Genomic DNA, 22890 nt, shown 5'->3' with positions numbered 1-22890 from the left:
CAGGTGAGACGCTTGTCCAGGATCAGACTCAAGTACTGCGCCTGTGGGGATTGTGGAATGGTGTTCCCTTAAAGGAACACTGCTGTGGCCAATTTTCAGCTATTTATAGATATGCCAAACGAGTCCAGAAAATCCCGGGTGATCCCAGGCGGTGTAGAGGGACGATAGAGTGGACAATTCAACTGCTTGACCTTTGCCCTCTATGCTAAACAATACAATTTCGAACAAGCAGTTGGGATAAGCAGTTACTTATAAAGTAGGCCATCATGCAACTCACGGACGAAAGCTCCTGAACGGGGTCCCATGATTGTGCCTAAAACAAAACTGGCCATCGGGAATGGCATCCGGCTCGCTTTTTACTGCAATAACTCTACTTAGACATATGCCCTCGAATGTTTTATAGAAAGTAATAGTAGGCTTACCAGTCGTTGTGACCCTCCACGGTTCTTCCATTGATATAAGATCAAGGAACAAGGAACAGGATCACTTTTTAAGCAAGCCTTGCCAATTCTGCTGTCAATGACAACGATAATGCATCCAAGTAAAGAGCATTAAAGAACCTTAGTGTTTCTTTAACATCTGCGGGGATCCCTAGGTCAAATGGCTGCAAGCGCTTCGCAGGCTTGTCCGCAAAAGTTAAAGAAATCTTTATGGAGAACCTGCACTATATATCGTCAGATTTCTGTGGGAAATCGTCGTTTGTCGTTTCAGACTCCGGGTAGATTTGAAAATTTCTTAGAAAGTTCTTTGACAGCTCTCAGCGGCTGGGGGGCGTTGCAAAAAATGTATTCGCGTTTCATCGTCCGAGTATGGCTTATGGGTTTTAGCTCCACTCGCCGCATTCTCGCATTCGTCCATTAAAATCCGCTGCAGTCCGCTTATTGATTATTAACACAAAAAAGACCGCGAGGACGAATTGCAGTGCTCCTCTGGCTCCAGCTCCACGAACCGATCCTGCTCCCGATTCAGTTCCTGGACCAAGACTTGGAATAAGCAAACTGCCTTAGTGCCTGCCGCCTGCGCACGCTGGACAGCTTTCGGCGGCTTGTGGGCGTAAGTGAATAGTGTGTACTATAACAACTTAAACAACTTAAATTTTTTCCCAAAACAATCGTACTGTCATTGAATAATCTATCAGAGATTGAGTCAATAGTCTGACTTGATCCAGCCTTTGTTCCATATCTAAATCGCTTGGACAGGTTAACCACAACACATTAGTGCGAAAGACAAAAACTTCTAAATTAGTTACTCTATCTATGTAAGTATGTAAAACGGTGATAGATATCAACTGAAGCTCTGCCTACATTTGCAGCCAAGATGTTTCGCGCACTCTCCATTGAGCCCATTAGAATCGAGGAGCGCTCCAAAGATGAGGTCCGTGCCAATATATTTGTGTTCGCTGTCACCTGTGCCCTTATCCGGTTTATTCCGATAATAGTGAGGAAATTATCCTAGGCAAGACCGAGGCTGCGATTGTGTACTTCCGCTTTGACTGAGATAAAGCCGATAATAACTATTAAAATACAAACAAACTCCCAATTGTTATAGTAAAAATAGAGAGTGTCAGTTTTGAGCAGTTGGTCTGCGTTAAGATGGGCCGAAAATATGCTTGGCATATCGAGTGAAATTGTTATGTATAAGAAATAATAATATCCAAAACAACAAAACCTTTTTCAGAAGATTTGCTCAGCTTGGGGCTGTTTCCGCGGACGTGGGTCGGCGCCACTTCAGTCTGCATGCTTCATCTCAACCGGATAGCCTTTGAAGTTACCGAAAATTCGAAGTTCAGACGGCCTTCTTAATTAAAACAAGAGAGAACGCTATAGTCGAGTTCGCCTACTATCAGATACCAGTTACTCAGGTAGTGCGAACGCCAAAGTTTTCTGGCACATAAACAATTTTCAATTTAAGAAATTGTTTAAACATTTTCAAAAGTGGCCATGCAGATCAGGAAGCTCGCATGTCTCACCTCAACTCTCTTTTATAGTTATAAACTTTCAAATGTAATCTAGTTGAGACTCTTCGTACCATACTCTAACTTTCTATCTTCTGCGTCCACAAACTTGTGCGCTTAGCAGTTTTGGGCGGTTTAAGGGCGTTAGAGTGGGCGTGGCAAATTTTTTTTGCAAATCAAGAGAAATTTACAAGACGAATAAAATTCCGAAAAAATATCAACACCTTTATCAAAAGTTTTGTGCGGTTTGTGGGCGTTAGAGTGGGCGTGGCAACATGGGTCAACAAACTGGCGTTGCGGCTTTGTCTCTACAATCTGCATGCTTAATCTCATACGGACAGACGGGCATGGTCAGATCGACTCGACTATTGGTCCCGATATATATACTTTATATAGTCGGAAGCGCTTCCTTATGCCTATTACACTTTCACGGGCTTGAGTTTTAGCGTTACACCTCGATTGATGATTGTTTTTGGTCAGAAAACTAGATTTTCCTTACTTTGTGTACATAAATTGGCTGTCTTCACTATCGTCACTATATTTTTCCTACCAAATTGCTAAGATTTCCCGTTTAATTTTGTATCCTCCAGGTGGTTGCATACTTCCAGGCAACGACATTAAAATGGAAAATACAAGTGCCATTTCATTACACTGTTCAAGATCTCTAACTACTTCATAGCACACAGCGGCCTCTATTTGTTGTTATTCCTGTTACTCGTTGAGTAAAAGGGTATACTAGATTCATTGAAAAGTATGTAACAGGCAGAAGGACTTTATAATTTCCGACTTTATAAAGTATATATATTCTTGATCAGGATCAATAGCCGAGTCGATCTAGCCATGTCCGTCTGTACGTATGAACGTCGAGATCTCAGGAACTATAAAAGCTTGAAGGTTGAGATTCAGCATACAGATTCTAAAACTTTTTGCCACGCCCACTCTTACGCCCTAAAGTCGCCAAACCGGTCACGCCCGCACTTATGAACAATTTTTTTTCTTATTTTATTCCCCAATATCTATACATATCCCCGAAAAATTATAAAAATTTCGCCTTCGCATTGACACTAGCTGAGTAGAGGGTATCTGATAGTCCAGGAACTCGACTTAGCATTCTCTCTTATTTTATTGTTTTGATTGCAAATTTCTTAACCGTCGCAAGTCAGCCGCAAAAATATAATCGTTCTAAGCCCGCCAAATTATTAGCAAGTGTTAACATATAATGGAACAAAACAGCTTACCTAAAATACTAACTTTAAATACCTACTATCAACTCATCGAAATCGATGTTTGCATATAAGTTGAAAAAGCACTTTCATATTAAATAGCAATTTATCTGACCTCCAGTTGCCCATTGGCGTCAACACCTTCTCTTTGCAGCCATGAGGAGGGGAATATAAATCAAACAAACAAAGCCCCATTAGCATATTATCAGCATCAAATTGTGACATTTTCCGTCATCTTAAGTTCAAGTGAGAAATCTGTCACGTTGCATTAAGTCGTCTGGCGTGGTAGCCCCCAAAAGCCGCAAGGATAATTCGGGCAAGGAGTCCAAATGGAGTGGGCAAGCCGGAAGCCTGAAGCAATTCCCGGAATCCGGCACACATAATTATGCGTGTAAACAAGCCGATGATAGTGCGCTGACGTGTGACGATGGCGGTGACTGGCAGAGTCACATTGCCCAAAAGGGTTAAGTGCTGTTCCCCCTCCTTCTCATCCAACCACCCCTGTGCGAAATACTCGACTCAACTAGGGGAAAACAAAGTGTCGAAATTCCACCAGGCCATCAGCTAGTTGTAGTTGTAGTGGCCCAGCTTCACGGCTGCTGATTTATTCGCGTTGTGCTGACAACAATTAGGAAAGTTACCGCAGGATGTGCGCGCACAACACCCGAGAAGATGTGTCCTCTCCTGTCAGGACTACTCCCCACCTCCAAGCTCACCCGGTCCCAGCTCACCGTTCTGGCCTGTTGGAGCTGTGTTTTAATTTGACGAAAGACTGACGACGTCTCATTAATATTCATTCCCTGCTAGGCGCTTCTGGGATTTTGCGGCCATATATTCTGTTTATGCCGGAGTTAACTCATTGCGGGCGTCTTGTTGCTGACTCAAGTAGAGCCGCCCCAGAGATGGATACGTCGGCGGTTGCTGTTAGGATAGCTTGTTGTCCCGATTCTAATGAGGCGTTAAATGTTCATTTTTACGCTAAGCTTTGAAAGGGTGAATAAGGAAGGATGCTGACTAGGTGAGTTATTTAGCAGGAATCTCAGTTTGTTCGCTGTTTGCGGAGGGTAAGAAGTCCTTACGGAAATTGGGCGTTCGTGCAGGGAAGATACGAAAGATAAAGGTTAAATCATTTCAGTTTATTTGACGTCTTAAATACACATGGCATTTTCTGAAGACTTCATGAAATGTATACTTAACTTAGTGTTTGCTTAGATATTAGGTTTTAATAACAAAACAGTAGATATACAGCTTATATACCAAATGGCCCTCTGTCGCGTGCAATTTAGCATATACAATATGTCCATCCCATATTTTAAGATGAGTAATATGATGAGGAATGCCTTAGGCAAAGCGTGCCTGCCACCACTTACCCCTTGCTTTCTAATAGCGTGAGCACTGGGCTTTAAAAAGATCAAATTCATCGAACCATTCTACGTAGTTTTCCTCATTTATATGTATGATAGACGAAGTCCATTGGATGTAGTGTATAAAAGAACTAGATAGCTAATACGTTTACAGATTGTAATTCCTTTTCTGGAAAATAAAAAGCTTATATTTATTCGAATATGGCGAATGGCTTCTTTTGAAAGATTCACAAAAAATTCCATTATTGGTTGGTCAGGTCACTAAAATGATGCTGAAGGTAGGATCAAAGACTATCAAAATTAAACAAGAGAGTGTTCTATAGTCGACTACAGATACCCGTTACTGAGCTATTAATAATGCGAACGCAAAATTTCATCTTTTCATTTGAGAAAAATTTTAAAATTGTTTAAAAGTGGGCGTGGCCGTTTTGGGCGTTTTGTAGGTGTAAAGCTTTTAAACTTCAGATGGAAATGTATATTTATAGGAAAAGCGTACTACTACTGTCATCTTAATCTGATGAGAAATTGTTCTTATACAATTATTTACAGCTATTTACATATACATTTATAGATATTTATATTGAATAACATCAATGGGAACTTTGTTCATACAAGATTGTGACGTTTAAGTCTTCTTCGTGTTCTTGTCCGTGTATCTGAAATTCGCCCAGTCGCCTTGCTATGCTGTTGGGGTGTAAATCCCGTCTCTCTCGGTGTTTTTGGTCACCTTCTGGATTTTGCCTCCTTTTATGTGACCTTAAGACAACTTTATATTGTTATATCCGGTTATATCCAATATATGCGGTGATTTTACGCATGGTTTTCGACTGTAGTATTCGTAATTTTTTCAGTTGGGCTTTGGCACCACTACCTTGGATATCTCTTGGATATCATAAAAAAGGGCAGAAGCCAATATGCTCTTATATATCATAACATTGCTTTTCAAGGGCAGTTTGCTTCTTGGTGCAGGAGCCCGCGGTGCCACACTCCATCCAATGCTTGCTGGATGTCCCAGAAAACGACGACCTCTTCCTCTTTCCTTTCCATCGCCTCTAATGTGAAGCTGATCACTCTATGAAGTTGTTTTGGTTGGATCCGGAAGCCAAATTGGAATTTCGATCACCCTGACTTCAGCATCAACTTTTAGCAGTTTATTAAGGATTTGGCTCTCCATAATTTTTCCAAGGGACGGAAGAAGACCGATTGGTCTATAGGAGTCTGTCGATATACAGATATACCGATAGAAATTGGCAAGACAAATAATAAAACGAAGAAAAATAAAAATATTTTTCAAAAGTGTGGGCGTGGCAGTTGCCAAACCCCCCCTTGCCCTACCCTGGCGACGCCATTGCTTTTTACTCTACCTGTAATGAGTATAAATATACATATATAAATGCTAAAGTCGATCCTATCCTAGGGCTAGTACTAATCGTTGCTTAGAGCAGTGGAAAGGATACTTTAGTTAGAACATAATACGCTTTAAAATGTTAAAAATTTTGTTTGTTTAAAATGGCCAGACATTGTTTGATACTTTAAAATTTGGTGTATTGTGCTAATTATGCAGCTTGTCACAAAATGGATACTCGGCTAATCGTAGAAATTGTAAAAAGGGGCATTGATTTCCTTGTATCAAATTTTAATACGACATATCACTGTTTTTTAACCATAACCAAAACGTGAATGGAAAGTCTTTATTTATATTTATTAAAGTTCACAGCACTAGCATGATTTTTAACCAAGGTGGGTAATGAATAAAACAAAATGTACAGATTCAAATGCATATGTTTAAAGCTCATTGTCTCAAATAAAGTAAGTTTTACAAGGGTAGTGATATAATGGACCTACAACCGTGCTGCACATGGCAATTGATCTGATTTTCCAAATACTAGTCGATAACCCGCCGTTTACAGACGAGGAAGATTATCAAACAACAGATTTTTCCTATCAGGTACTATAAGGTTTCTAAGATAGGTTGAATAATATGAAAAGGGATTTCCACAACCTATCATGCGGAAAACAGACTAAGAAACTGTATATTAATATTTATAAACAAGTCTTGTATCACTGTCTGTCATTTCGGCATTCAGGTATTAACCCTGAGATCCCAGGTGGGATGTTATAATTTTAGATATTTTTGTGGAGCGCATTTAAGATATTTCTGATAAAACCCGTCCTTTAACGTTATTTTTTTACATACTTTAACTTCAGTCGCTTATTAGTTTACAGAGCAACCCACACGGCCATAAGTATTTAAAATTAATGATGGCACTTCAATATAATCTTAAAGCCCATGGCACCCAGAATGTAAACGGACCACTCTCTGAAAGGAAACATTATGTTTTCTTTCGCTGTGTGTTGTGTTGGTTCTGGCACCCCTAAGATGCTGTCGTGACATATTTATAAAGTTCAATTATCATAAAATGCAAATGAAATCGTCATGGCCCAGGAAACGTCAACCTAAGCGGCAGTTGGAAACCTTTCCCCACCAATACGCCCTTACCTCCAATAAAACAAGCCGAAAAGACGCCAACCTTGGCCCCTGGACATGACCCCAACCAAGCAATTTACTTGCGACATCCGCCAAAACAGAGACTTTCCTTTGACCTGAGGTGGAGCTCCCGAAGAGTACAATGCCAATGTCAGCGCGCGACATCTGGCTGGCGCTTGCTACTCTACTCCGGCTAAATTTTATCTGACGACTAACGCTATTAAAAGAAATTACGCTCAAAACTAAATTGCGTCCTTGTTCAAAAGGGCGCACTTAGAAAAAAGGGGCTTAAAATCCAAAACAGTAGAAAAATTGTATCGTCCTAATCATATACATATTTAACTAAAGTCGATTTTCTCGGCTATTAGATACTTGGTATCTCATATACCAATAATATATACTTGGCTAGTGGGAGTGCTAGGATTTTTTTTGGCGTTGCAATAAAAAATGGCCAGAAAAAAGGAAAATACAACAAAAAAAACGTGCAATGTTGTGGACGTGACAGCTTTCTCTTTGGAATCGATATGCCTAATTTCAGCTTTCTAGCTTTTATAGTTTCCGGGACTACTGATCCTGATAATGAATATATAATATTTTCAGGGTTGAAAACACTTCCTTCAACGAATATCTTACTCTGCGAGTAACATGTATAAGAACTATAGAGTTCCTCGTGGTTTGTATTCAACCAAAAGAGTTCAAATCCAAATCCATATGGATTGGCAAGTCTAATAATATAAATGAATAAAAGAGAATGCTATAGTCGACTTCCCCGACTATCAGATTCCCGATACTCATCTAATGGAAGTGAGGACGGGAAATTTCATAATTATTCTGGCATATCGAATAATATTGAAGAATAATAAGAAGAATAGGCTTGGCAAAAAAAAAAACAGACGGACGCACAGGCCAGATCGACTCGGCTATAAGAATGTATATACTTATATAGCCGGAATTGCTTCCCTCTACATGTTACATACCTTTCAACGAATCGAGTAAACCTTTTATCTACGAGTAACGGGTGTAAATTCAACATGACTATTACAACCGCGGGTGTACCAGATTGTTATTACCGAAACATATATTTTATATAATTATGTTCTGTGAAAATTTGGTTCAGTGCCTTTGGCGAGGATGGGAGTAATATCTAAGGTGCACCTCCTACAAAGCCGAAATGAAAAACGATTATGGCTCGGCCTCGACCCGAACAAATAAACAAATGCCAAAGAACAAGAGGAAAACTTTTTACCTGTTTGCCATGTTGATATTTACAAGTCCTGTGGGACAGCCCCTTCACTTGCCTTCCGTCAGGTAACTTCTTTGCCGCATTGCGTTTTTTGCGCTATATTCATTGAGTGCAGCATTTGTTTCTCGACTTGTCTGCGTCTCGCCTCTTTCCGACTTTTGCTTGTACTCTCGATTAACCTTAATATGTTTCTGTTAGTTTCGCGGGGCTATTGGCAGGGTGCAAAGGGTCACCCACCCATTCTAGTAATACAGTCAGGTAATTTGGTGACAATTAATGCTGTTGCTTCAAGCGGTTATTCCCAAAAGGGAACAGTCCGTGATGTAATCTAGAGACAACGTTTCAAAGTTTTTGGGGTGCTTGAAGTGCAAATTAAGGCTTACTTTAGATACTTATTACTCAACCAGTGAGAATGCGAACGCGAAACTTCATCGTTTGTTTGGCATATCGATCGATATTGGGGAGTTAAATGGGAACGAATTTAAAAATTGTTCAAAAGTGTGGGCATGACCGGTTTGACGGCTTTAGGGCGTTAGACTCGGCTATTGATCCTGATCAACAATATATATTTTAAATAGTCGGAAACGCTTCCTTAGACACTATTCAAAGAATGTAGTATACCCTTCTACGCTACGAGAAACGGGTATCATCACACGGCTCACACTCGACACACACACAAATAACACACACCATCTTATTAACCATAGAAGCATCATTTTTAACAATAACAACTCAATAGAGCTCCTTTCAAATCCCACACCTCAAAACATGTTGAATATCCTTAAATACGTTAAAATCACCACCACCATGTATAATCCGTAATCGAATTCGTAAGAATTTTACGATTTCGATTTGAAATCGCAAAATCGGTGCTCCGGTTGAATTCGTACAATTTTTTCAATGTGTAAAACGGCCACTTTTATCTGGCCAAAATGAAAATTAAATGCCTCTTTTTATATTAAATCAGATATTATTAACTAAGGTAAAAAATAGTTTACTCAGTGATCTATTGATTTTTATTCCACATCACCACAAGATCATTCTAGTATTTAGTTATTTTATAATATTATTTTATTTCTGGCACCACCTCAAATTTGACAAACAAAATTTTCCCAAAAATGATCGACTTGGCAAAGCTATCGCGAAGGTTGCCACAATGTTCGCGAAACGAAACAGGCAGGTAAAAATACTTACCAAATACAAAGGAATTCATTAATTAATTTTAAGGAGGTGCTCAAGTGTTGTTTGTAAGTAATGCAATTCCTTAAATGGTAAGAAAGTAATTGTGCCCGCTCGATTGTCTGGAAAACAGCTGTTTACTCATGAATACAAACAGTAATTTCTGCCTTCTCGTGGCTTCAAACAAGCAAGTGCAAATACAAAATATATTCACGTTCTTTGATTTTGGCAAACAAAATAAGTCAGCTGTTTGAGCAGAAACAAACGGAACACTCCGATAGCAAAAATTTTTCGAAAACCAGAGCACCTATAAACAAAATCGAAAGATTTTGCCCAAATCTAAATCTTTATATGATATAACCCTAAAAGTATGCATGGGTTTTGATTTTGGATTAAGTTTTCTACTTTGTAAGCCGAGGGGTAAGTTATCCGATATCAAATATATAGCTCAGCTATAATTTATCGGACTTATCCCTTACTTCCAATTACGTTTTTCAAAGCTCACTTGTACGGCCTTTCAACATTTTTCGAGCGATTACTTATTTTTCTCGTTTTATTGTGAAATAATTATTTGTCACCTCTACGGGTTACATTTTCATATTTGAGAACACCATAGTGGAAGCTACGTTCAAACCATTTTTGGCTCATTTTGGGTGCACATAAAAAGATAATTATTGTTTTTTGTATGACAAATCCAATACATATGGTCCTAAAATTAGGCATATCTTCTAGTCTAGGCACCCAGCTCATACCAGTCTATCACAGTTCAAAAGGGTATTCTTGACGATTTGATTGGTGGCTATCGACAAATTAATGAACCCTAACTTCAGTTGGTGACCGTGAGATAGTCACGTGTCCCAAAGTTGACCGTCTAAGCGTTGCCTTCCCATAGCCATTTGAGCCGCAATTGATATCAACACAGCAACAACATAAATTAGCATCACGCCACGTAGGGCTTAAAGAAATGTTCCACCGCGATCTGTGAATTTTTCCCATCGTCGAAAGTTTGCCGAGATCAGGTCGTTTTGAGCCAGTCTTAACTAAAAGTCGTCACATACATTTTTGTATATATTATTTTTATATAAGTTCTGATCTGAAATCTGAAAGAAATTATATATGTAAAGTGAAATTAAAGAAAGTAAAGTCCTGATGTAAAGTTAAAACAAAAGAATAAAATAAGAAGATGGAAATTTAAAAATAAATCAATTTATTAGAATCAGAACTACAATTAAAAAAAAACCCTTTCTTTAAAACAAATTTATGTTTCATATCATTTTATTTTAGAATGTGTTAATAAAAACATAATACGTTTAAATTGAAGAAAAAATTTGTATATGAAGTAGATAAATTGAAAGGGATACACTCAGAAAAACCAAATACGAATCTAACACTTACTTATATGCATATACCTACTAACATTATAATTTTCTTTTTCACTTTATACCTTCCTATTTACCATTGTTATTATTAGCACGTGCGAACATCATTCCATGTTAACCTGTGCTCAGAAATATAGTTTCTATGAATATAGAGCGTGAACATTTTATAAGCCCATATTACTTATAAAGAACGATTAAAACCGTAATGACATTATAAGAATTTGAATATTATTAGTTCAATAGTAAAGTATTTTAGCGAATTGATATATTCTTTTGTCGAAATTTTAAGTCAGTGTAGAACGAACGTTGGAATAATTAAACAGTGAAGAACTCACAATTTAAACGTATGGCAATGGAATCAACATATCATTTGCTAAAGTATAAATGTTACACAATACCAAATGGGCTTTTCAGACCTGACAGATATATTTTCTTAGAAATATCGACACTCTCAGTAACGCCGATAGTTTCCTCGCTAACAATCATATTTGCATGGCAACTCTAACGGTGCTGTCAAGCTTCATAAGGTGGCTACGTTCTGCACGTCATATTTAGGCACAAGATAATTTGAATAATTTGTTGCTAAATTGCTTGGCAGAGCTAATTAGAACAGCTCTTGAAGGTGAGAAGATTTCTCGGAAGGAAGATCAAACCATTCTTATACATGGTTTTCAAGTTCTGCAAATAAAATGTCACATTCTGAAGAAAATGAAGACAAAGTGATCCCGCTGACAAACCTGGAAAATGCCCAAAAGGAAGATGAAAAAGCATTTAGATATTCAAGGCGCAATGGACATCACACCATGGGTAACGTAGTTGTATTTGGAATGACTTTTGTAAGATTTGTAATTTTTAAACATTGGGTGCAACCCTTAGCCGCAGCTGCTTCGTCCGTGAATCTTGGGATAACTGAGCCATCAGAGGCTTCGCAAGACATTACAAAACACTGGATGCAATGCAGTGCGCCCAATGAAAAAGCAAGATCCCTTTGTTTTGGTGCATATATATTAAAAAAATCAATTAATAGCCTTCTCAAATACTGCACATTAATTTCAGGTGATGCAACCAGCAGAACTTTATCAAAAAGCTTAAGGTCTGTTCATTCCGCCCTTATAAACAGTACCACTAGTTAATAACTCGATGTATTTCAGTGTTCGAAAAGCAGTCCCGAAAACATCTTCCAGCCAATCCAGTTTTGTTTACAAACCATTCACTATGTCTTCTGCGCGAACGTCTAGTTCGCAATCACAAGAATTATTAAGGAAAGAAAATTATAGATTTGAGAGTAGTGCTACAGGCCTAGACGACGACGGTGATTCCAATGACATATTTTGCTCCACAATGAAAGACCCCCAGGATTTTCCAACATTTTTATCAGATGAGTGCGAAATTGACAGTATGGATAGCCTAAAAAAAAATAAGAATCCCCAAAACAGATCTGCGAAATTCACGATAACTGCTTATGCGGACAATGCTAAAGATCATTTTTCGGATCTTGAGGTGAACAACTTAATAGACGGAAATCACAAAAAAAATAATATTGGAGTAACACTGAAAGCGCAGCAAAATCAAGTTCAACCTGTGGACAAGGGCTTATATGTAAAAGAATCCGAGAAGGGAAGCGATCACTTTATCTGTCAACAGCAAAAAAAGAATATATTGGAAACTGGTGAATTATCCGAAGATGACACCTCCGAAGAGCAGAAGGTTCGATGTGCTTACAAGACATCAGATCTGGAGGATGGTGAAGTGTCCTGCGAAGGTTTGGATGTCCCGCATAACTTGATTAAGAAAACGTCACTTTGCCAGTTTGATAATACTATTTTTAAAAAGAGAAATATATCGGTGGATAAGAAAGTAAGTAGGTTAGAGTCTTGTGAGCTATTTGAAGACACTTTTTCCCACACCTTAGCATGATCAGGTTGAATCTGTTGATTTGGAAGATGGCGAACTTTTCGGAGAAGATAATGAAGTCTCAAGTAATACTATTAAAAAAGAGGATAACAGAATGCCCTTTTGTCGTTATCACATCCGCAATTCCTGCATTTGGGGCCAAAATTGTCGGTTTCGCCATCCAAATTTGAACAAACTGGGAAAATATGTAATGTTTGAAAAAAAATGTTTGCCAGTGCCTACAGTGACTTTTCCGCCAGGTAAGTTACACTTTGAAAGTGCTCATCAAAATTTGTGAAATTTTTTTTAGTTTTAGTTAAGGAATTAGAGAAAACATGTATTAATACAGGTAAATCTCCAATTCATTATATAATTAACATTAAACATATCATAAAACTTTTTAAAACCGAAAATATCAATATGCCGTGGTAATAGAAGGATATTTCGTAATATCCCTTTCAGTGAATATTATAAATTGGCAGCTTACAACGCGCAAAGGGAGTTATATCCAACCCCACAAGTAAAAGCTAATTTTGATCTGTTTTAATACAAGTTACAAAGAAACTTATTTTTAACCAATTTATTTTCCTTTTCACATAGTGTGGTCAACATGTGTCTTACCAGCTAGGGATACCTACCCAATGGCAGTGATCGAGACAATGTCGAGGATGCCTGAGAGCCGAGATATATCGTTCGGCATGAACAACATGGATAACGATCCCTACTACACACAGAATGAGCCAGAGGTGGACAAGCGTGCTCCACTTCTTCCAACGCCGACCTTCAGTGAACTATTAACAGAGCAGAAGCAATATCATAACTCATTGGCAGGGAATCGGCCTGTCCGTACCCCTTCGCCCGCTAGATATTCTCGGAATCTGCGATCTACTGTTCAGGCCAATAGATCGTCCTTCTTGACGTGCTTAGAGAAACGAGATCGTTCTCCAAGACTGCCTAGATACTCTGCCAGCAAAAATCCGCAACCTCAAATTTCATTAAGCAATATACGAAGACCTTCCAGCATAATTGTACGGCTCGAACGAAAACGACAACGACTTGGCGACAGCACTTTCAGTTCTAGCGACTCCTCTGAGTCCTCTAGCTATGAATCCACCACAGAAAGCACAGGTGATGTTTCATCTTTCTCCGAATCTGATGCACGGGGTGAAAAAAATAGCTTATCTTCATTGGGAATACCGATAAAAAACATGAAACGAAACGAAGAAAAGTTCTCATCTGATGCAGTTGCTAAATTTACCGCAAAACGAAAACACTCTTCAAAATTCACGAATCAAAAACAAACTTTTTCAAAGCTGTCGACGAAAACTCCATTAAGAAATCCGCCAAATGTGTTACCCAATGCACCGAAGAAACCTCACAGCATATTGGAGAGCTCTTACAGTATCAAAAAGAAGCAGGATCGCCAGAAACGTTTGCTAATGCAACTGTTGCGCGTAGAGCAGCAAATAGCGAAGAAGAAGAAGCATCGAATGAAAGCATTTAAAGAGTAATCTGTTAAATATCGAATCGTTATTTAAGTTGTCTAATAAAACCAAATTATCATTCAAAATGTTAAACGATGGATAAATGAGTACTTATGTTTTCGAAAAAGTCGCTAACAAATCATGTTGCACATATTCGGGGTGTGTTATTTTAGAATGGGATGTATGCTAAAAATAAGTAATAGGAATTAGCAATAAGTAAGCTGTGGAATCACCCCTGTACGTATGAATTTTCTGAGCATGCAAACATCCAGTTGGCACAGGCGACATGTCCATAAACCACGAACACCATGCCTAATGGAATGCATTTGGGGTCTAGGGTGTTGCAGCGCCAACATTTACAACTGAGTGCAACAGGAGAAAGCATCTGCAGCACCCAAGTGGGAGTGTATGTATGTAACTTCTGCTAATATCCATGTTAATATTATTAAACATTATTTATGGATTTGTTTAATTTGTATTTAGTAACGCTTCGCCAGGAAACTCCGGCTACGTGACTCCCAGCTCCAGCCTCCGGGGTAAAACTTAAGATCTGCGGTCGTCTGCTCTTCCTACGCCGTCTGCCCTGCCAGCTGAGCCAAATGTCCGCCACACCCTCTCGCCCCACTTTCTTTTCGACCCAGCATCGTCGTTGCCGTAGAGGAACAATTACACTGGTTTGCCTAATGAATTTATCTGCTCATCAGCATCTCTATAGACCTGTATGCATGAACTGGTTGGTGCACCAGCCTGGGCGGGAGTGGGTCGTATGGTTGGATGGTTGTTGGCATCACAGTAAATATTATGTAGATTTTCACACACGAATTATGTTTATTTGCGGCATTCTGCGAGATGTTATCTCGCAATATATGATTTTGCTCGTGTGGAAATAAAAGAAACTGTACGCAAAGCGGTTGTACTGTCTTGTATCGTATTTACAGGAATTATTTTAGGTGCATAATATTGTAATGCTGTTTTAAGTTCCAATGTTCAGAAATCCATTCAAATCAATACTACTCGATAATATGCATAATAAAACTCAATTCCGTCTCCGACTTATCAGCGGTCAATTTATACAGAAAGCTGTACTTTCCCGGAGTTTGCTCATCTCTAGCGAAGTCGCACAAATTTCTGTTTGAACCATTTTATTAGCAACTTAATAGTGATTTGTTGCTCCATCCTGTTTCAATCTGGCAAGCAAATGAATTTATGGATTAAGTTCGCATATGATGGTAATTAATATGAACTTACCGAAGTGGGACGGCGGCAAAACGAAGACAAAAATATAAATATATATATTTATATAGACCACTTTATTAACGGCTTGATATACATACCTACAGACCGACCATTACGTGTAATATAAGCAATATCTTTTTAATTGTCGTCGGTGCTGCTGAACTCTTCCTTTAGCAACGAAATTTCGTCTTCCAGATAATGAACAGTCACAATCAATGTTACTATTATGATTTGAAGGCATACCATCTGTAAGTACCGCCTATGAAAGCTATTCTCGATCAAATCGCAAAAACTTACCAAACTGACGTAAATAATATTTGGCTGAAAGGGTCCACCAAACTTAAAACATTTTTTTTTAAGAACGCCTCTCAAATCTTTTGCGATAGGTCGCAATTTTTTTGAAAACAATTTCCTCTGGGCCAGCAATAAATCTATAGCCTCAATAAAGTTTCGCCGCTGAGAGATTCAGTCGATTAGTTTTCAATATCTAAACAAAAAAATGTATATGAATGTTATCCTATTTTACCTCGTTCTCCATCATAAACAAAACAACCATCAGACAGATGTAATCACTGGCTATAAAGGCATATATGGAGGCATTTGCCGCATAGAAGATTCTTCTCTTGCGATCCTCGAACAGAACGTACCAGGTATTCCAGTAGTACGTAAGCGTATAAAATCCTCCCAAAAGGCAGTTTGCGTGCATTGCAAAAAGAAACAGCATAGAATGTTTTAACGACTGGGCGAAAATGCAAAAATTGGCTTCCAGAATCTCCAGTTTTGTCTTTAAATTTTCCAAGCCTTCCGTGGAAACCGTAAATATGGCGGAGGCAATATTGCCAGGGTCCTTCGTCAAATTAGCCCTTAACTCCTCTTCGGCATTTTTCTTAAGCTCTTTTAGCTGTCCTCTACTCAACCACGAGAGAACTGTGTACAATCTTACTGACCCGGCTAAAATGAAATGCGGCAAGAGCAGAGCCATCCCAAGCATAGCATCTGGCAGAGGAGGTAGCTCGAACTTCATTTCATATGCTATGTAGGCCGCGAAACAGAAGAGTATACCAAAGGTTGAAGTCAGTAAGAGGTAGGCCGAGGCTTCGTCTTGTGTGAATTGGGAATTCCTAGATGGCAGAGCCTTCAACAGGGAGTTAATTGCGCCCACAGATTTCACCGAAGAATATATGGCATAAGCGAACGCTTTCGCTCCCAAGGCAAGCTGCACCCTGATTAATCCAAATAGAAAGGGTGATATATCTTTCAAAACTTTTAGTGTAGATGACGACTTATCGAAATGCTGGGAGAAGCACGCGGTATAAACAACTCCGAGGACAAATATGTAAACTACACTGGGCAGGGACAATCGGAATCGATGCGATGTTTTTTCAAACCAATGCCTTTGATAACCCATAAGTAAAAGCACGACATTTGTTGTCCTCAGAATGCGGGAGGTATTCATGGTTTACTTATTTTCAAAGCTACCGACTCGCCGACCGAAATGATACTGGTGATTTCGGTTTTGGGCAACAGAGCTTAACGGTAAATCAAATTTGAGATCTTGTCTGGCTATCGAGTTGCGACGAACAACGGTAATTATCGCAAAAACCGGTCACGTTCAAATAAAATATATGTTTTTGGTAATTACTTTAAGGCAGAAGCTTTACAAATATGAATGCTTAATTTTAGACCGTTTTGGAACATTAGCTATGGTACATACAAAGTACTGAACACAGTTCTCAGCTAGCGAGAGAGCTTAAAAAATATATTTAATAAAATAAGCAATTTAAATTGTTCTTTGGCATATCAAATAAATTGGGAAAAAAATAAAATTGATATATATATATATATATTGTAGAAAGCTCAACTTTTTAGCTTTTATAGTTTCCGATATCTACACGCTCTCCTTTATATCGAATTTAGTTCACCATTCAACTCTACCAGCAATATACATATGTACATATGTAAATAATCCGACTTGCATATGTGCTAATATCTAAGACTATATATTTTACACATAGAGTTTCTAAAACATTCGCCGAAATAAATTATTTTAAATAAAATAATCTGAATCGCTACTACTTAAATTCTAGGTAATTAGTGTTGATCTTCATTTAGAAATTCGAACCGTTAATAGAACCAAAAGTCTACAACAAGAAAAGATTCCGGCAAGCTAATACAAAGTGTACACATGTGGGTGTGTCAATAGACGTTAGCGTTGCATGTCGGTAAACTAGAAACGGCTTCCTGGGACAGATGTCTTGTGTGGCTTCAACACCGCCATGTCAACATTAAAAATTAGAAACAATTAAAAAGCCTTCGCCGGCGTTTGCCCGACTTATGTAAATATTTGCCAGCTGTGTAAGATTTCTAGAACTCAGCTGCAGAAGAAGAACATCTTCCGCCTACCGTGTTGATTTTGCCAGACGCAAAAGGCAAACAGGCGTGTACCAAACTGAGATCCCATGAGAAGAGGATTGGGATTGCGTTTTGAGCAAAGGGCGGCGTCCTTTGCCAAGTGAAAACCCTCCATCACACAACCATATATTTGAAAAATTGTTATTGGCAAACTTGAAGACGGATACAAAAGCAATTAAAGCAATGTAATTACTATTACTCCTATCAACTGACGAATCGATATAGATATGTCCGTCCGTCCCCTCACACACTAAACGATATTTATTTTTATCTATATAGATGGAGTAGTTTAGAAAACTAACTAATCACTATACGATATACTTTTCAAGAATCTATTAACGTTTTTGAAGCATGAAGTGCCTTCTTCGGTATATATCAGAATATCCGTGGTTCGTAGGCCATAGAGTTTTCTAGTAAAGCATGCCGGAAGAAGAAAGCGTTTTCGACCACATAAAAAACTCGACTATAGCATTCTGTGTTTTCTTGTTTCGTATTTGAAAAGACTCGAATTGGTTCCCTTAAATGCAAGCAGAAAACACGTAGTCTCGTCTTCCGTTTTTTAGAAAAATACATTTATGCTAACTGTCTGGCTGTTTAGTGTATAATGAATAATGTCTTTGAAAACCATTTAGATGTTGCGTACGATTACGATGCGGGCCGATAGTGATCCAGCTCGAATTGCGCGAATTGATGCATTTTTTGGTATTTTGTTTGTGTTTGGCTGGTGCACGGACTACGTTTCATCAAAGAGGAGGCCCAAAGATCTGATCTGCCGAGGATGGGTTCATTTTATTCCGAAACTTCCGTAGCCACGCTACGTTACGTGTTGGTAAATCTTTTTTTCGTTGCGCCCGGCCGCTACCTTCAAACTGATTTATGCCCCTTGATGGACGACAGGATTGGGCAACGGACGATGGGCAAGGATGCAACGAGTGCAACCGAACGGGCACCGCGCAGAAGGAAAAAACGCCAGTGAAATTGAGGGCGAATAAAAATTTATGCATTTTCATTGATATGCAAAGCGCTGTTGCAGGCGAAGATGAAGAAGAGAGGAGAGAACTTGTGTGTGCGCTTCCGTTTCCGCTGCACTGCCATGGCATCTAGAGGGGCGGGGGCTTTGGTTCTCTGGTGAAGGGGTGGATGCCAAAAGCGGGGTGGTCGTGCGTAGGTCGACATGTTTGGCGTATTGTCGAATTGCATAATATGCACTTTTTCATCGGCCATCCGCCAAAAATTTACAGCCCTACACACATCGATTTATTGCCTGACAATTGTCCCGAATCCTCCAACACTACAACAATGGGAATGCCATCGTCGATGCCCATCGTCCTACGGATTTGTGTCCATGTCCGTGTCCCAGCCTTGGTTGCGTTCTGGCACCGTGCGGAGCTATGAGTGGTATACGCTGTTGGCGACCGATTAAATGTGATTTTCCACTGCAATTCGCGAGGTTTTTTTCATGGTGGATTCCATCAGCGGATTTCAATAAAATTTTGGGAGACATCCTTAGTACTTCGAACTGGGATCGCGATATGTGCGTATCCATCCAATGAGTCAAATTCATGTAAAAAATAACTTTTTTAATATTGACAAGCATGACAATGTGAAAGCAATAATCGTAAATTTTTATGACCAGCAATGGAAAATGCAGTAGCAAGGGAACAACTATAACAAGAGCAACATTTAATTTGCAGAAAATGACACAATACAAAGTAGTCACACTTATAAGTTTTACCACAATTCTGGTAGTATTATTATTGTTTAGAGTTTAGAACTCGAGGCAAAGAAAAATGATGATGAGAAAAATGACTTCGCGTTCTCACTTCCAATAGCTGGGCTGATAGTCGGGGAACTTGACTATTTTCTAGAGGCTGAATTTGGGAATTTGTAATCCCTTGCAGGATAATTACCTGCATATCTGCAATCTGCGGCATATGCGGCAATGTAAAGTCCGATCGCCCTTTCCGCATCTCCATTAATCGTTTCCAAAAGTCTTCTTTCTATAAGTCGGAACAGCCTGGATCGGACTACTATACTATAAAGCTTGTAAGGAAAAAAAGAACAAGTTCATTGATCGTTGTTCATACCACACATACGACAGCTCTATGTAAGCAAAAAAAGAATTCTTTATAAGCGAAACAACGAAAATCCAAAAGTAATATGTAATATGTAATACGTATCTTTGTTTCAGTTAAATACATATAGTTCGATATACTCCCATCCTGTTGCAGAAGCGAGTTGAAAACAGAGCTTTGGCTCCAACTTGGCCGCTTTTGAAATCCCGACAGGAGAATGCATTCCAGAGGTCTTGCTGGCGAATTCCTTGTGTTCAAATATTTGAAGCTGCCTCAGCCGTAGGGAAAAATGGAGGAGCTCACGAGCTGGAGGTCTTGTTGTGCAGTGCGAGTAGTTTGGTGGAAATGCGGCCGCGTTCTAGGACACATCATCATCGTAAATCATGGTGGGTCTTTCTGCTTTCTCTGGTCGTCTCGCGGGGCGATGGCTCGCACATTTTCGGTTTTAGCGGACGATGGTCGAGTCTAAACATAAAAATAAATAAAAAGCCAGGCTGACAGCGGCTTGCGCAGGACCCGCTTCAATTCGTACTGTTTTCCTTCCACTATTTGAGTGTTGCACAAAAATTCGCGTCGGATTGGTGGAGAATGTCGGTTGCAGTCAAGAGATGTTATTCTGAAATTCGCAAGGATGCGCTGGAGAGGCGCAGCAAAAGGATTTCATAAAAATTGCGCAATTTAAAATGTCACAACATAAATTCTGTTTGCGTTTCTGTGTGCAAGCATGCAACCCAGCTAACGCTAGGCGAAGGGCAATAAGTATTAAATTTTGTTAGAAGGACCTCTCGCAACCCGGAGTCTGCGAAGTGTCCTTTGACGCCGGCCAACCAACAGGGCGGAGTGGTCTTGGCGCTGACTGGCTGTCGAGCAAGTGAATGTAATGGCAACCCAGGAAACAAAAGAAAACAAAGTGCTCACACACCCACAGAACCCCCAAACGAATGGCGAAGCTTCCTCTTCCGAACGAGGAGGGATCCTCCTGCGAGAGGTGGATGCGCTTAGGGGACCTGCCTCCAGCTCACTTCCAACTCGTCAGTGGCATCATCGCAGGTCCTTCTTTGTTGTCGCTGCGATTTCTATTGCTCCTGTTGGTCAGACATGGTGTTTTACTCTCAATGTTGTCGTTATCGTAAGTTTTCGTTTGTCTTCTGGCTTATCATACCCGTAGCTATATATATAGTTTAAGGGAATACCAGGGCCGTTGAAGAGTGTTGAAGGGTCAAAGGAAAGCGATTTGGATTCTTATGAGTAAATTGTAGATCATGCCACAATTATTTTCTTTGTTGGCAGTATTTTTCGATATACGAACTTTATAACATTTGGGAGGAGTATACTGATATATAGTGATTTTTTCAAGGCGATCAGTCCTATCTTGTGTTTTTATCATGCCAAGCTAGGAGATTTTCTATTTTAAATGCATTACAACTTTTAAATATTCTGTATATTTTAGCTGTTTTCATTTTTACAGTGTAAAAAATTGCTCGTCGGTGGCATAAATCAGAGGACAGTGTTGGTGAGTGTCCCTCCTAGAAGAGAGTGGTTTGGGGGCAGGTTTTTGGGTGTGCAGAAGACCTGAAGCAACGCCCATTGTGCAACACTTTCGTTTTTTGCAGCTGCCTCTCAGGTCTCTGCTTTTCGAGGTCCTTTCTTTTTTCCATACTCGCCACTCGACGTTCCCACCGTGTTTTGTTTGTTTTTAATTTTTTGGTGATTGTGAGAGTGCAGCTTCCTCAAAAAGTGTGTGTCTGTGAAAAGCAATCCCAATCCTTTCTGTATGCGAATGTCCTGCTATTCTAGCGTCAACTTCACATTCAAAGTCGGAGTTGTCCTTCTGTTGCCCATAACTATTTTTGCTTCTGGTTGGACATAATCGCGTCTGCATTATTGGTTGATGTTTGTTGCCTGTACTTTGCATGGAGCGAAGCATAAAACCCACCAGGATCTATGCCACGCCTTTCCGAATCCTTTGGGCTTGCTCCACGTTTATCGTCTGTGTTTTTCAAGGTGTGTTGGAGACATAAATATTTTGTTTGTTCATCCTTCCCTGGTGCTCTGGCACTTTTCTTTTCTCTCGTTCAGTCCCCACCCTGTTGTTATCCTTTTTGCAGATTATGTGTGTTTTGTTGCCTGACAGGGATCAGCATAAAATGTAGCAAGCTGAGCTTTTTTTAAGTCCCTGGTAATTGTAGGGTGTAAATGGTATACTGGGATTCATATTTTAAAACACAAAATTTGTTATATTCATAGATACAATGACGGTAGCATCAGAAATTGGGGGTAACGTTTCGTTCCACTGCTCTATTAAATTCTATTATCAAGAAGGATTTAATAATATTACATTGAGTTTTGATAAATGTTCCTGCGCAGAGTAAGTCGACTAAGAGTACATACATACTTAAGATCGGCCCGGACTTCTGGCAAAACTACAGCCGTATGAAAAAAAGTATAAGTACAACTTATAAGAACATTTTACTTACTGGTAACTTTTTCCGTCCAGCAATCAAAACATGACTTTATACCCCAATTTCATCCCCTGTGACTCTTTGCTGTTGTCTGAAAGGTGTTTGGTATATGTTTAGGTATGGAAATTGTACTGGACGCTTGGGTACGTGTATGTCCGGTAAAAACGGGTTAAGTGTTCTGGCGAATTTGTAATTAGAAATTGTTTGGCGCATTTCCCTCCGCTTGCTTGTTTTGTGCCGCAGTTTGTTTGCTTGTAGGTTTAGAATTTTCGCTTACAGCAGGCATTTAATATTTCATATAGCTTGATTTGTTTTTATTTCCAAATATGTTCGTTATTGTTTACAGTTCGTCCGAAATTTACTTATTATGGAGAGGTAATTCTTTAAATCACTTATGACATTTTAAGGTAAAAGAAAAAATTAATATAAACCATTTCTGCTAAGTATCTTTTCTCGTATAGTCAAAGGGCTTGATTATAGCGTTGTTCTGAATTTATT

At 39.2% G+C, this 22890-nt stretch overlaps 3 protein-coding genes and 1 long non-coding RNA gene across 8 annotated transcripts; 2 read left to right on the top strand and 2 right to left on the bottom strand.

Annotated features, from left to right (window-relative positions):
• The first annotated feature begins 1125 nt into the window (after window positions 1–1125).
• LOC116802352 lies at window positions 1126–1656 on the top strand. Its single transcript, XM_032726845.1, has 2 exons — window positions 1126–1258; window positions 1313–1656. The coding sequence occupies exon 2, from the start codon at window positions 1318–1320 to the stop codon at window positions 1453–1455; it is 138 nt and encodes a 45-aa protein (XP_032582736.1). The 5' UTR covers window positions 1126–1258; window positions 1313–1317; the 3' UTR covers window positions 1456–1656.
• A 9676-nt stretch (window positions 1657–11332) lies between these two features.
• On the top strand, window positions 11333–14308 carry LOC6619326. Of its 5 annotated transcripts, XM_032727261.1 has the most exons (8): window positions 11333–11452; window positions 11507–11637; window positions 11707–11826; window positions 11887–11923; window positions 11982–12687; window positions 12743–12983; window positions 13034–13072; window positions 13324–14307. In XM_032727261.1, exons 2-8 carry the CDS (start codon window positions 11520–11522, stop codon window positions 14232–14234), a joined length of 2172 nt encoding a protein of 723 aa, XP_032583152.1. In that variant the 5' UTR covers window positions 11333–11452; window positions 11507–11519; the 3' UTR covers window positions 14235–14307. The 5 variants fall into 5 exon arrangements, with proteins under 5 accessions (XP_032583152.1, XP_032583154.1, XP_032583150.1 ...); XM_032727263.1 differs by having other exon boundaries at window positions 11536–11637; window positions 11707–11923; window positions 13324–14308; XM_032727259.1 differs by having other exon boundaries at window positions 11707–11923; window positions 13324–14308.
• Window positions 14309–15015: 707 nt separating this feature from the next.
• On the bottom strand, window positions 15016–16899 carry LOC116803540. The gene is made up of 4 exons (XM_032727264.1): window positions 15970–16899; window positions 15741–15899; window positions 15542–15689; window positions 15016–15384 (listed from the first exon to the last, which is right to left on the bottom strand). The coding sequence occupies exons 1-3, from the start codon at window positions 16897–16899 to the stop codon at window positions 15582–15584; spliced, it is 1197 nt and encodes a 398-aa protein (XP_032583155.1). The 3' UTR covers window positions 15016–15384; window positions 15542–15581.
• A 5302-nt stretch (window positions 16900–22201) lies between these two features.
• LOC116801610 lies at window positions 22202–22614 on the bottom strand. The gene is made up of 2 exons (XR_004362122.1): window positions 22408–22614; window positions 22202–22353 (listed from the first exon to the last, which is right to left on the bottom strand). It is a non-coding gene; the product is annotated as an uncharacterized LOC116801610 (long non-coding RNA).
• Window positions 22615–22890: the final 276 nt, after the last annotated feature.

The sequence above is a fragment of the Drosophila sechellia genome, chromosome 2L (assembly GCF_004382195.2).
Source record: "Drosophila sechellia strain sech25 chromosome 2L, ASM438219v1, whole genome shotgun sequence".
Taxonomy (NCBI): Eukaryota; Metazoa; Arthropoda; class Insecta; order Diptera; family Drosophilidae; genus Drosophila; species Drosophila sechellia.
Note: the sequence above shows the minus strand (reverse complement) of the source record. Positions and strands in the feature narration are given on the sequence as shown.

Excerpts from the sequence above, each read along its gene's own strand:
- LOC116802352 (XM_032726845.1), top strand. The coding sequence starts at position 1,318 with ATGTTTCGCGCACTCTCCATTGAGCCCATTAGAATCGAGGAGCGCTCC.
- LOC6619326 (XM_032727259.1), top strand. The coding sequence starts at position 11,520 with ATGTCACATTCTGAAGAAAATGAAGACAAAGTGATCCCGCTGACAAAC. Across the intron at positions 11,638-11,706 it reads CAATGGACATCACACCATGG|CCGCAGCTGCTTCGTCCGTG; the intron begins GTAACGTAGTTG and ends TGCAACCCTTAG. Across the intron at positions 13,073-13,323 it reads GAAAACATGTATTAATACAG|TGTGGTCAACATGTGTCTTA; the intron begins GTAAATCTCCAA and ends CTTTTCACATAG.
- LOC116803540 (XM_032727264.1), bottom strand. The coding sequence starts at position 16,899 with ATGAATACCTCCCGCATTCTGAGGACAACAAATGTCGTGCTTTTACTT. Across the intron at positions 15,900-15,969 it reads TGTTTATGATGGAGAACGAG|CGGCGAAACTTTATTGAGGC; the intron begins GTAAAATAGGAT and ends TGAATCTCTCAG. Across the intron at positions 15,690-15,740 it reads ATATTATTTACGTCAGTTTG|ATGGTATGCCTTCAAATCAT; the intron begins GTAAGTTTTTGC and ends CGGTACTTACAG.